This window comes from Triturus cristatus, chromosome 5_1 (genome assembly GCF_964204655.1).
Source record: "Triturus cristatus chromosome 5_1, aTriCri1.1, whole genome shotgun sequence".
Taxonomy (NCBI): Eukaryota; Metazoa; Chordata; class Amphibia; order Caudata; family Salamandridae; genus Triturus; species Triturus cristatus.
This window is the reverse complement of record NC_140587.1, coordinates 416,588,002-416,602,720: the sequence shown is the minus strand read 5'-3', so window position 1 is coordinate 416,602,720 and position 14,719 is coordinate 416,588,002. Positions and strand designations below refer to the sequence as shown.

Genomic DNA, 14,719 nt, shown 5'->3' with positions numbered 1-14,719 from the left:
CTGGCGCTGGGCGCGGTCCAGGCGCGGACGGGCGTAGACGGGCGCACCTTTGGCGCACCTTCGGCGCGGGTTGGGCGCGGGCGCTGCGCGTAAACGCTGCGCGTGGGAACTACTGTCATATATGGAGAGTGGAGGGGGAGGGGCGAGGGCGTCTCAGCTGGGAGGCGGGGCGGGCTACGGAGGACAACAATCAACAAAATGGAGGCGGAGGGGTCTGAACGCCGAGAACGCTTGGGGGAGAATGCAAAAACAGGAATAAAGTTGGCAAATATGAGACAATGCAACTAGCGCTGGCAATTAAATATGTAATTGGGCAAAGCGGCGGTCAGAGCACACAGCTGGCAGTCGGTAGAGGCAAAGCGCTGCAAGTACGATACCACAGTCACAGGGGGAGCGACCACTCTGCTGGGAAGCGGAGATCGAGTCACGGCGCTTCCAGGTACTAGAGCGCTGTTTGTTGTCTGTGGGAGGGCGTCTCAGCTGGGAGGCGGGGCGGGCTACGGAGGACAACAATCAACAAAATGGAGGCGGAGGGGTCTGAACGCCGAGAACGCTTGGGGGAGAGTGCAAAAACAGGAATAAAGTTGGCAAATATAAGACAATGCAACTAACGCTGGCAATTAAACATATAATTGGGCAGAGCGGCGGTCAGAGCACACAGCTGGCAGTCGGTAAAGGCAAAGCGCTGCAAGTAATGGAATAAAGTTGGCAAATATAAGACAATGCAACTAGCGCTGGCAATTAAATATGTAATTGGGCAAAGCGGCGGTCAGAGCACACAGCTGGCAGTCGGTAGAGGCAAAGCGCTGCAAGTACGATACCACAGTCACAGGGGGAGCGACCACTCTGCTGGGAAGCGGAGATCGAGGTGGGGTACGCAGGTGCGGTGGGGTCTGGAGTTGTCGGGGTGGTCGGTGTGTTGAAGCTGTTGTGGATGTCGGTGATCTTGTGGTGGAAGAAGGTAGCCAGCGAGTCGCTGAGTTCTTGTGAGGGCAGGATGTCATTGGCGTTGGCGCTGGGGTTGGAGAGTTCTTTCACGATGCTGAAGAGATCTTTGTTGTCGTGTGCGTTGTTGTCCAGGCGGGTTTTGAAGGCAGATCTCTTGGCGAGTCTAATGAGGTGGTGGTGTCTGCGGGTGGCATCCTTATGGGCTGCGTGGCTGTCCGCTGTTTGTTCATGGATCCACTTCTTCTGCAGCTTCCTGCAGGTGTGTTTGGAGGTCTGGAGTTCTTCGGTGAACCAGGTGGCTTTCTTGCTGGTGCAGCTGTTGGAGGGTTTCTTGAGCGGGCGAGGGTGTTGGCGCAGTCGTTGATCCACTGTCGGAGGTTGCGGGCGGTGGCGTCTGGGTCGGTGGGTTCGGTGGGTGGGTTCAGGGCGAGGGTGGCGGCCAGCTGGCCCTCGGTGACTTTGCTCCGGCAGCGACGGGGCAGCTGTTGGGCGTGGTGGTGCGTTGTGGTCTTGTTGTAGGTGAATTGGATGCAGCGATGATCGGTCCAGTGGAGTTCGGTGGTGTGGACGAAGGAGACGTGGTTGCTTGTGGAGAAGATGGGGTCAAGCGTGTGGCCGGCGGCGTGGGTGGGATCGGTGACGAGTTGTCTGAAGCCGAGGTTGGCGATCAGGGTGGTGGAGTTGGCGTTGTTGTTGTTCTCGAGGTGGAAGTTCAGGTCCCCGAGGAGGATGTAGTCCGTGGAGGTGAGAGCGTGGGTGCTGACGAGGTCGGCGATGGCGTCGCTGAACTGTGGCCGGGGTCCGGGGGTCTGTAGACGAGGGTTCCTCTGAGGGTGGTGTTGGGGTCGGTGTGGATCCGGAAGTGCAGGTGTTCGGCGGTGCTGAGGGTGTCGTCTGAGTGGGTGGAGACATTGAGGGTGGACGACAGCTATTCCTCCTCCGATTACGTTGGTGCGGTCTCTGCGGGCGATTTTGTAGCCGTCCGGGATGCCAATGGCGATGTCGGGAGCCGAGGCGTCATGCCACCATGTCTCGGTCAGAAAGGCGACGTCTGGGGCGGGGGTGTCGAGCAGGTCCCATAGTTCGATGGCGTGTTTGCGTGTGGAGCGGGTGTTGAGGAGTATGCAGCGGAGGTGGTTGAGTTCTGTCCTTGAAGATTTGGTGGCTCTGTCGCAGGTGAAGCTGCAGGTGCGGCAGGAGAAGGGTCCGTGGGTGCGTTTCGGGGCGGCCTGGAAGCAGTTGCGGTCTCGGCCGGTGTTGAGTGTGTGGAGGGTGCTGGCGTTGTAGCGGAGTCTGGCGTTGTGGCGTTCGCGGGGGCCAGGGGTTCTGGCGCTGGGCGCGGTCCAAGTGCGGATGGGCGCACACGGGCTTGCCTCTGGTGCGCCAGCGGAGCTCCCGCTGCGCGTGGCCGCCATATGTAGGGAGGAGGGAGGGAGGAGCAGCTGGGAGGAGGGTGGGAAAACAACGAATGGGAGCAGGGGGCGGGGCCGCAGGAGACGCAGCGGCGGGAGAAGGGATGGCAAAACGGAGCGGAGGGAAAGGGCAGTGAAAATACAATACAATTAGGGTACAATTACATTAAAATGTAACACAGTCAAAAACAAATACCAGCAACACAGTCAACAACAAATACCAGCGGCAGTCCAGAGGGGCCTTGAGCACTCGAAATACTCTGCAGCAGCGGGCGTGGGAGACGGGCGCAAACAGGTGGAGCTGCGTGGTGTGGGGAGCGAACTGCCTAAACAAGGGTCAAGTGTCGCTCTAAGCCGTATCTCAAAGCGTTTAAAGAACATTTTTCCTCCTTCGTGATCATGCTCCATGCTCTTAATCCCTGTAAGTCCTGTTCCACAATATAAATAATTTATCTTCATATAATGTAAGCCTTTTGGGCTCTTTGTAGGTAGACTCCAGCTAGCCCACAATGCAGTTTCCGTCTAACTTTAGGCCTTCGTACACATAATCTGGTCGCATTAGCACAGATATTCTTACATTGGCCCTTATTCAAAGAACATGGCTCCTTTAAAATTGCCTGGTTAGCATTCAGATGTTGGCACAATAATGGGATATTCTGCCCTTGCAAATATGTTTCTCCTTCGCTTGCAGGTACCTTACAGAGTGCTATCCAAATGCGTTTTGAGGTGCTCTGCACAATATTCAAACCTTGCAAGGATTGATGCGTCATTGTCCGAGCTGGTAGACCAAAGGGAAAAAAAAAATATATATATATATATATATATATATATATATATATATATATATATATATATATATATATATATATATATATATTTTCTACTGGCGGTCGCCAGTAGATAGTTATAGTTAGAACCGTGTTTCCATAGGAAATCCGCAACATTCTATTTGGAGTAACTTTGGCGCCGGTTGACGCATCCTCGCGAAATTTTCAAAATAGGTGGGGCGCTCCGCTCCTACCCTGAAAGTCTCGGGGGGATTCGTCAAGCGGGGGCTGAGAAAAAAGGGGGGTCCCAAAACGCGTTTTCCCCATGCAATTTTCCATAGGGACCTTTAGTCCAAGGTACAGCCCGAACGGCAGAACAGAATTACTTGAAATTTGGCAGAGAGGTAGTCCTCAGCTCAGGGATGTGCCTTTTGCATATATGGAGTCAATCTGTTCAGTAGTTCCTGAGAAAATTGCAGTTAAAAGCACATACATATCTATAGCCGCGCACCGTGCGTGCACCGTGCAAGCACCCTAACGTGCGCGAGCGTAATTCTGATTGGTGGTTACATGTTAGTCAACTTTCGAATCGGTCAAAATCAGGAAGTGTTGGCCGCCATTTTGTTTGTTTTCAGTGCGAGAGTGAATAAGGAAGGTGGCGAACGTGAAAAGGGGGCAGGGTAGAGAGTTCCTGATCCCCTAGCCTTTGTCAGGGGGTCCCTGAAGGACCCCGAAGGCAGAATTTTTTTTTTTAATCTTTTTTTTTTTAAATCGCGGGGGTGCGCGCACGGTGAAAAACCCCCAAAAAAACATTTTTTTAATACGTAGTTTATTGTCAAATAAATATATAAAAAAAATAATAATACATACATAACTTAGCATTTAAAAAACCGTACAAATTCACTGAAAAAACCATAGGTTTCACACACGTTATAGTTAGGAATTAGCATTTAAAAAACCTTGCAAATTCACTTAAAAAAACATAGGTTTCACACATGTTATAGTTAGGTGGATATTTCACTCGTAAAAAAACAATGAAATTCCCCCGTTACAGTTAGTTGAGATAACTATAACTCGCGCGACCGCCACTCTATCACAAGGATGATGTCATGAGTGATGCCACTGACCATGTCATGAGTGATGTAATATGTGACGTCATGAGCAGAGGATTGCGGGCGAGCGAGTTATAGTTATCTCAACTAACTATAACGGGGGAATTTCATTGGTTTTTTAGGAGTGAAATATCCACCTAACTATAACATGTGTGAAACACCTATGGTTTTTTAAGTGAATATATATATATATATATATATATATATATCTTTCCATGCCATTTTTTTTAATTAATTGATATGCACACTTGTTTATAGAGTGCATTTTTAGACCACGCTCACTTTATTTGAGTGTACTTCTGCTGTTGTCTTTTCTTCAGGGGACTGCCTGCCTAAGGAATGTGTAATACTGTAATTTATGAATATGCGATTATTAATATACAATGTGTGACTTTGAATTAATGTCATCTTAATTGAAATTTAAACGAATCAGTCCGTAGAAAAAGCGCTCTGTGCCTATGATATCTCGAATCGCTTTTATTCATTGTCCTACCTTTATTTTCTATTGATCTCGTGCTTTTAATGCCAGTGCTTATTTACTTCATTTACCACTGACGTGATCTGACCTTGCTTGGAGGCGAAACTTTGCTTATCAGTGTGTGCTATCGAGAGCATACAGTCAGTGCCTCACTTTGGAATGGATATCCTTGGCATGAGTGAACATATAAATGAGGATTGGGCTCAGGAAACGGAAAGGTGTCGTATGAGAATAAAATGTCATTTCAAATGTGAAGGGTTCGTGAACTAAATATGTTTATGCACTAACATATCTAAACACCTCAGAATGATCAGTGACCCCGACAGCCAGTGGCAGACTCTGATATGTTAGCAGATAATTAAGCGTCTTCGTGTTTGCAACTGTGGCACAACGTCACTTCAGAAGTATGTTGTCCAGCGGTATTGTGCTTTTTTAATACCTGAACGTATTGTGTATGTTGATAAGTTCACTCTGTAGCATTTAAGTTGGTGATTTCTTGACAGAAATACAGTGTTTCTTTGCGTCCATTCTATGCTGCTGCAGCAGTTGAATGAGTGCTTGTTTCACGTGCACTTAAAGCCCCAGAGGGTTAAGTGGGAGGGTTGTATAACGCACCTTCCGATTACTCCCCCAAGGGGTGCTCTCTGCGCTCCGGAGTTGGGGAAGCAGCCGTCCGAGGCGTGCACCTCCCCCTAAACATAAAACGGCCGGGCTGCTGGGGCGCAGGGCGTCTCTTGTGTAATAATCAATGTCCCCACGGCAGATTTATGTTTGTTCGGCTCTGAAGGTTTCTCGGCCAGGTCTTGCCTGCTGCTTCCCCCTCCCCGTCGCTGCATTGGTTCCTCCTGATGATGCGGGTACTAACTGAGCTGCTCAACTTCCTTGTAGAAGCCGGAGTGCCCGTGGGAGGAGAGACCGCAGAGCAGAGGAGGAGTGCAATGGGCAACGCGCAGAAAAAGTTTCCCGGCCGAGAAGAGGAGTCGCCGGCCAGGAGACCGAGGGAGGAGGCAGAGAGCGAGCTCGGCAAAGGGAACAGTAGGCCGTCGCCTGGGAACAAAGGCAACCGGCAAAAGGAGGCTGACATTGCGAGGAGCGCCGGCCCCGGGCGGACAGAGCTGAGGAGCGCCTCTCCAGGTGCAGGGGTGGCTGCGAACGGCCCCGCCAGCCGGCTGCCTCCCAGCGCGGCGACCCTCAAGAGCCAGGGCAATGAGCTCTTCCAGCACGGCCAGTTCGGAGAGGCGGTGGCCAAGTACTCGGAGGCCATCGAGAGCCTGGAAAGCACCGGTGAGTATGCTTCCCTTCCACACTGTGCTCTGACGGGACTGGCTGACAGCAGTGTGCAGAACTCCCCCTCCTTGTCAGGAAATGACAGTGCGAATTCCTTCTCCGTGACTCAGTGTCTTGGAGAATGAGGTGTGCGAGCAGAATGGTGGCATGTGTGTGCTGTAATCTAGCGGTCAGTGCTGAGGGCGCTGCACAACCTCTGGGGTGCCCGGGTACTGAGTTATCTCCGGTCCTCGAGGACTCTGCTTCATCAGCAGGCTGCCTCGCTGCAGTAATACTCGGAAAATGCATTCCGCGCTCGCGTCTGGTTACACGGGCTCGGCCAATTAATTTTAACGCAATGAATTATAAATCCTTTCAGGAGCGGCAATCCCGGAAGAGCTGAGCATCCTGTACTCCAATAGAGCGGCGTGCTACTTGAAGGATGGCAACTGCGGGTCCTGCATTGATGACTGCACCAGGTAAGATACAGCGAGGCCCTCCCCAGTCTCCCTACTAGATCTGCCTTTGGGACTTCCAACCCACAATAAACTCCGAGGATGCGCATGCCAAATTCATCTGAAAAAGAATACGAATTATGGTAGTGATCATGCCAGAAATATGTTTAAGACTGTGGATGTGCTCTCGGTGCTGGTTTTTGTTGCCTCACTTGCCTGCCTGGCAACAGGAGTGCTGTGAAGATGCTTGCTGCATTCCTTTCACTTAGTGTTCAGTCTTTGGGTTATCCTGTTTGCAAGTGCTGCCAGGGTTTGCCGTCAAGGAGACTGGGGATATGGAATGCCAATAACCTAGCATTGCGTTTTTAAGAACTGGCATAGTGTATATGAATGTATTCACTATAGGAAATAATTTCACTAAGACATAGAACACACAATCATTTCTCAGCATTACACCAGTTTTCTCATGATTACTCCAGTTTTGACTACATTAGAACACAGGCCTCGGAGGGGGGGGGGGGGGGCAGTCATGTTACGTTACTAGCCTCTCTGTATTTGTGGACATACAACACCCTGTCAGACACTTTTAGAAATACATGACCAGAATAGTGTGTGTGTGTGTGTGTATGTATATATATATATGGATTAGTTGCAAAATAGAGTGAAAATGTTTATCATTTAGTTCAGTTAGCTTACTTTGCTGATGCACATGAATGACATTCGGTTTGAGTTTAATAGTAGCAGTATGCTGGCACTCACTTTTCCAGAAGAACATAGTCGTTCACTGATGACGTCACTGGTATGCATTGTCATTCAGGTATGCATTTGAAACTAAAACCGTGTCAGACTGCAATGTGGCATTCTGGTTTTGGGGAAATGTGAGTTGACAACTTGGTGCAGTCGTTGTGATCTTCTGTTTTTTAAATGGGAAAACTAACCGGGTTAAAAAAAGGGAGTAGTTCGTGGCATAGCCACGTTTTCTTGACATGACGAGCCTGGGCCTAAATCCTATCTTCTTGAATATTAATTGACTGTTTATTGGCACAGTTACAATGATGGACGTTATGTCATGGCACAGTAAATCGAAATTGGTGGTGTTCCAAAGGTCACAGGGTTTTTGCTTGCTGTTTTTTTAAATCCTATTGGGTTCCTCCTCGGTGCTCCTGTGTAGCCTGCAAGAGCACACTCTTTGATAGTTTGTATAACACACATTCGTATAGATTGCTCCTGTTGCAAATCAAACATTTATAATCTTCTTAATGAAAGCATGCACCACCAAGGGTAGATGTTTCACCTCTGGCCTCTTCCTATGATTCATACTAATTGATTAACCGTATGATCCAGACCACATATATATGATTTGCTATTCATTAGAAATGCTTCTGTAGGACACTGGCAGCCTCTGAAGTGATTGAATATTTTATTAGCGTCCCTGCCTATAAAACCCATAGAATTAGAGTCAACATATTTGAAAAATTGGGGTGTAAAATGCAGTGCGGCCTAATTTGTTTCGAACATTTTCTGGGGGGTGCTTGGGGATCGTGTAAGAATCCTCCAAACACCACCCTAAGTTTTTCCAACAATTTCCTGGGGGCAGGTCAGGTTGTGGGGATAATGAACTTATCCTGCACCGCCCTGTAGAGAGTTGCTTGGTTGCTTAAATGCATGATAGTTTTAATCCCTTGCTTGTTTAAATGTGTCATAGGTATATATTTTTTTTCCAGGGCTGTAACCGGTTTCCCCGCCCGGATCAATATCCCTCCTCCTGTTTAAAGTAGGACTGTAGCTTAAAAAGCCCCTGGCAATGCCAATATGACTTCATTATCTTCAGTCTTATGCTCTGGCAGACCCTCTGTAGGTTGTTGCACGAAAGTCGTGTATCAGAAGTCTTTTGCCAAGGGTTATACATTATTATGGCACGTTGCTTGACAAGAGAGTGTTTGACTCTTCAGTACATTTGGGGACCTTCTAAAGTGGTACTCCTGTTAACCTGGGCGACAGTTGCCCCCATGACCAAGAAATAATACTACTATTGATTGGTGGCAACCGATCTCCGTAGTGGGTTTTGGACCTTTTTTGCCTACCTGGGCGACAGTTGCCCCCATGACCAAGAAATAATACTACTATTGATTGGTGGCAACTGATCTCAGTAGTGGGTTTTGGACCTTTTTTGCCTACATCTAGGTAGGGAGATTGACCACTCGTTCTTCCTGGTAAATACTTGTATTTGGTCATAAATAGGCCCCCTCAAATCACTAATTGTCTGTGTAGCATGTATGAATTTGTTTGGAAAACCTGTATAGTGGTCTGCCTGTGCACCCCCTCCACTGATAAGTATGAAACTACTATGGTAAAAGTATGCTCTATAGTGGGTTGACCACTCCCCTGCGGACTTCTCTTTTCACTTCATCTCATCCACTATAATGTTTGATGAAGCCAGGTGCATCTTTCTGGATTCCAGTACCCATTCTCAAGGAAGAAGAGGACTTTTATTGTTCCCTGGACTGAGTTCCAGTAGGCTAGTCTGTTCACCACATCAAACGCACAGAAATAACCAAAAGGCATGGTTAGTCTAACACCTCTTAAGGTAAAAGTGGCTACATGCCCCATTTCAACATCTCACGATGTGTGCAGAATAGCAGGGACTGCTTGAGTTAAATGCTTAAAACCCAGGAGGACAGTTTAACCTGAAACTAGTTACCATGTATAGGTGGCGTCTTGAACAGAAATGCAATTTGAGTTTATTGGTCCTCCCAAATGTTTGGTTTAGCTCTGAATTTGACTGGTCACTTGGGTATCCTGTGTTCTCCCTTTTCACTCTTGAAGCTCTGCATAACCGTGTAGAGGAACTCGAGGACAAGAGACAAAATCATGGCTGTCCACTGTTTACAGGTAAGGACTATACTCTTAAAACTGTGGAAGAAACTGCGTGCCTGCTGCTGAAGGACCCATGAGTTGGAGTGTGCTAGTGAGGAGAGGACCTGCCCTGGTCAGTGAGAGCCAGAGCTTAGAAACTTACCATGAGAATGTCAGATGCGTAGAGTCTGCCGTGATTGGAAGGCTGTAGCACCTGCCCACCTTGATAGGCAATCCTCCAGCAAGTGGTGCTGCTGAAGCCAGCATGTTCTCTGTTGTGAAACACGGAATTTATGTGCCACCAATGATTGTGTGAGGCCTCCGAGCCTGCACTTCGTATTCGCCTTACACATTTCTTAAAGTGATACTGACTAGGCCTATTTCCTCAGCAACACGAGGAACCTATATCCTGCGTCTTCGCCTCAACCTTTTCCCTTTCACTGAGTGACTGAGCTCTCCAAGAGTGCCTGCATTTTATTGAACTCCATTGCACCCTGAGATGGCTTTGTTCCCCCTCTGACCCCGACAACCGCAGGCCCCATACCTTGTTACCTCTTGCAACCACCATGGTTTGAGGACTGCAGTCCCCGTTGCCGGCTCCCGAAGAGCTGTATGGCGAAGATCTACAGACAGGAATCATCTATCGAACTGTGCCATTAGATTCCCCTCAGAGCAGATTCTTGTGCTTACTTCTGAGGCTTTGTACTGTCAAAAGTAAACCAGTTCCGTTTCAGGCATAGGACACCAAAGGTGCACTGTAGCCAAGACTGTTTTAGATAATTAAATAATGCCCTATGAACTTCTTAAAGATTCCAAGCATTTTTTCTTAAAGATTATTAACTCTTGTTTCCTTTACTTAAAAGACTAACACTGGGCATTCTAATTATTGCGAGCTGTTTGTGTGCTGCCTGAGCTAGGCGTTCCCACCCCACAACACCGTTCAAGAGCAAGCCATAATGTTTTGACTTTGTCCCCTGCAAACCACTGCCTATAAAGGAGGTTCTGCGCGTTTCAGTTCGCTTGCAGTAGTGTGTGGTGTTTTACAGTTCAAAATTGGCAGCAATACTGAGAACAAGGATGGGCTGCCTGCACCTGAATCGCGCAAGCCCCCAGCGTATTGGACTGAGAATATCTGTATGTACTGTGCATGCCCTTGATATCTGCAGATCTTTTTTGCCAGCAAGCTGCATATGTACCAGTGCGCTCAGGTGATGGTTGGATGCAGAACTTTAGCGGACCTGGTATGTGATGGTAGCTGGCCAGTGCGACTTGGTGACTGCGGTTGGCAGGAAGGCTGTGATGCACAGTACCTACCTCTCTAGCATAAGTTGCGAGATAACTGATCTACATTTTTAGGAACATATGGTCAAATGCTGCTTAGAGGTCCTTGGTGTCTTGGAGCAGGTTTGCAGTTTATCCCCCGTTGGCAAGTAACCCTTCCCGGATGTTAAGCTTCATGCTTTGCCTCTCACGACAGAGATGAACACATGACTGGAAGTCGTTCAGCAGATTGTTGTTCGGTAAATATGTACATAGTTATGTGACTCATTGGCATAAAGTTTTGTTTTCACAGAAACCGAGTACAGAGAGCAGCCAGTGGGATGCGTCTCCCCAATTTTATTGTATGCAATGGAACCTAATCATTGAAAGGGCGGTGGTTATCGTACTGGAATAGTCTTAGTCCAGGGCCAAAATACTCTTTAACTCTTTAAACAGAGTGACTGGCTTGTAATGCATTAGAGAGGACGCAGGCGTTAGCAAGTACAGCCGTGTCCCTTGTATCAATCGCGTGAGCACACACAAGTTTCTGTGCATAGGTCTCGGGCTGCCGCTTCTGAAATGTTATGTTGGCATATTCAAACACGTGCTTTTTAGAAAATCATTTTTTTTTTGTTTTTTGAATTTATTACATAGCTATGCGATTTCACGTGAATATTTCACTAATTACTAGTTAGTCAACCAAGTACACGGTACTATGCAATCCTAGCTCAAAGCATTATGCCAGATAACATTTTACAGCATTCTGGTCCCTTTTCTTCACCCACTTTTACGTGAGGGTTTTTTTTTTGTACAGTACCTGTTGCAAACTGTAGAGCCCTTTGGTGCTTGCATGCATTTAAGTGTAGTGTGAGTTGCCAGGTAAGAAGCACTAGAAAAGAAAGTCACCCACAGCTGTGCTGATGCCCTTTTACTATCTGCCTATGCTCACAAACCTGTTTAATAGTAAGAGACCGTAGTCTAGACTCCAAGTTTATTAAATCTTGGGCTTGCTGAAAATGCCAATATGGTCGAGTTGGACGTAGGAGAGGCTGGTGGAGTCAATTTTGATCGTGGGTTTCTGTAAAGGCCTATCTCTGTATTAGCAACTGAATGATATAAACTAGTGTCATCTAAAGTACTGGCCGAATTACAAGTTGTTGAGGCATTCTGTTACCGCAAAATCAGCTTGTATTTGATTTGGTGATATTATTGAGAAGTTCATTCTAAATGTGTGCTAAATATTGAAGCTACCCAGTGATCACACTCCATGAATTCATTGCTGAGTTATAAAGCTGTGAGAAAAGGAGACTCCCCCTTTTTTTATATGACTTAAAACCCCCCGGTATGTCCATTACTATCTGCCATCGGTAGGTTATGGCTTGTTAAAGAACGGGGTTGGGGGGAGGGTGATGAGACAAAGCTGATTGAGTTTGTTGTTTTTGCTATAATGCCATATGTGGCTGAAAGCTGTTTCAGAATGATTGTGCAGGGCCACACTTTGAAGCAGAAATCTGGTTGGTTGATTGCTGTCCATGAATCACACTTTTGGAGCAGATGTCTGGTTGACTCCTATTGGTCCAATAGTCCCGCTCTTAGATCAGGGTTCTGGTTGGTTCACAGTGTAAGAGGGGCATGATTTTGGAGCAGAGAGGTCTGGTTGTTTAAGTGTGGTTGAAGAACGTCTGTGTACTACTGTATAGCCGCAGGGCATTTTGGCATCGATCCATTGACTAAAATCCAGCGGAGAGCTTTTACTGCTGATATGCTGTGGTCAACTTTAATTATGACCACCATTAAGTTTTGATATTTTTTCTAAGCTTTTCTGTTGTCTTTTGGTTTATGCGTTTTTGCTGTTTTAAGTTGGGATTTGACTTTTGTTTTTACTAGACCAACCATTTGTTGGGGTACAAAGAAGGAGCACAGTATCTTAAACCTCCACAGTTTTTTTTTTTTTTTTTTTTTTTTTGAAAAACCTTTATTGCACATAAACTCAATACAAACATGGGCCTACAACCACCAGGGCCAGCCGCTAATATATACATGTTCAACAACATCAAGGAAGCAATGGGCCCCCTGGGGCTCAGCCGAATTGACAAAGTACTGAGTGCACCTCAGAAGTTATCCGGATACATAAATTTTAGAAATACAAACAAAAAAAGAAAAAATAAAATAACACCAAAAGACAAGGCGGAAACCATCGAAAAAGAGGCGTCTAACCACGGCTGGGGAACCACACAGTACCAACTCCACCCTCGGGTGGTCAATGAGGATGATCAAGGGGGAGGTGGGTGCGACGGGAGAGCCACAACCATCTACAGGTGAAATGCAATAGTCCGGGAACCTCAGGATCAGGGGGACAAGGCAGCATCAGATGAGTCCACGAGGGGGGGGTGTGCAGATGTTCCCACGGTACGCGTTCCACTGGCCCCAAATTCTACCCCACGCCCCCGGCTTACCCCGGGCCACATACACAGTCTTCTCTCTGCACATGCACCAGTCCATGTTCTCCTTCCATACTGACACGGTGGGAGGCCGCCGGGAACCCCAAAGCTGTGCGATGTCCCTCTTAGCAACCATGTTCCCAAGGGCCGCCCACCGAGTCTGAGCCGCATTATAATCGTTAGGCTCCCACACGTTCAGCACTCATCGGCGACCTTCAGGCAACAGGGCGACCCCAGTGACACATTCCATGACAGCATGCACCCGGCGCCAATACTCCGCAACCTTACGGCACTCCCAGAGAACATGGAGAAAAGTGGCGCTGAGTCCACAGCCGCGCCTACAGAGCCCGTCTTCAGAGAAACCCATCAGAACTAAACGAGGGCCCGTCACGTAGACACGGTGGAGAATTTTAAGCTGGACAAGACGGAGACGCGCGGGTATGGCCACCTCCTTAGGGGAGGATAGCGCAGACTGCCAGTCCTCGTCATCCAGTTCCACCCCATCCCCGATCCACGCCTCCCGCAGACGCACGAGGAGATCCGCCCGAATGTTTATTAGTTTTTTATAGATAAGGGAAATAGTACTGTCGGGCAAGTGACCGTCGAGTATGCGGTCCGAGAGCAAAGCGTGCCGAACCTGAACGTACCGAAAGAACTCCCTCTCACTCAATTCGTACTCACTCTGCAGCGCAGCGAAGGATTTAACCGCACCCTTCACCCAAAGGTCACCTACTCTGCTAATGCCAATCGTGTCCCAACGCTCGAATCCCTTCGTCGTCCAGAGGCTTCCCAATCTTTCAGACGCAAACAAGGGGGTCGCGCCCGTCAAGCGATCATTCCAGCCCATGGCCACATTCGCAGCCTTCCACAAGCGTACTGCAATCTTAGTGGGACCGGTTAAGGTCCTCCCAGCCGATCGAGAGTAAAGCGCCCTGTTAAAGTTGCCGCCAGGCAACAAAAATCTATCCATTTCGAAAGCCGGATTCGGACCAGGTGAGTACGTTGCATGGTTAATAGCAGATAGCTGGGAAGCCCAATAGTACCTCCTGATGTCCGGGAGCGCGATCCCCCCGTCGTACCAGGGGAGAGTCAGTTTTGCAAGAGCAATACGTGCACGACCGCCCCAAACAAGTCTCCTTTGTAAGCTCTCTACTTCCCGGAAGTAGGCCGCCGGAATAATATCAAAGGAGTTCTGAAGTGCGTAAAGAAATCGGGGAAGAGACATAATTTTAAAAAGTGCCGCACGACCGAGGGGAGACAAGGGAAGCTTACGCCAACGGGCCACGTCTAACCTCAATCTCCGAAGTGGAGAGAGGAGATTATGCTCGTAGCGGACAGCAGGATCCAATGAGACGTACACCCCCAGGTACGTAAAGCCGGAGCTGGACGCCTTAATGGGAAAACGAGAAGGCAAGAGAGGAAAGCCACCGGATATAGCATAGACACAAGATTTGGACCAGTTAATGATCAAACCAGAGTTCTTGCCGAAGGAAGTGAGGATGTCAAAGAACACATTGAGTGACTTACGTGGTGAGGTGAGGTACAAGAGAATGTCGTCCGCGTACAACGAAACACGATCCTCGAAGCCAGGGGCCCACTGGATCCCTCTTATCGACTGTTCCCAACGGAGCCAAGCAGCGAGCGGTTCCAAAGCTAACGTAAAGAGCAGGGGAGACAACGGACACCCCTGCCTAGTGCCCCTCCCAAGAACGAAGGGCCGGGAA

The 14,719-nt window shown here is 48.2% G+C and overlaps 1 protein-coding gene across 3 annotated transcripts in view; it reads left to right on the top strand.

The window, feature by feature from the left end:
* The window catches only part of SPAG1 (sperm associated antigen 1), a 1,022,992-nt gene that overhangs the window by 585,985 nt on the left and 422,288 nt on the right, over positions 1-14,719 (top strand). For all 3 annotated transcript variants that reach the window (XM_085605177.1, XM_085605176.1, XM_085605178.1), the window contains 2 exons: positions 5,606-6,001; positions 6,363-6,462. In XM_085605177.1, coding sequence (XP_085461303.1) covers positions 5,606-6,001; positions 6,363-6,462 — 496 coding nt within the window. The remainder of the gene's footprint in view (positions 1-5,605; positions 6,002-6,362; positions 6,463-14,719) is intronic.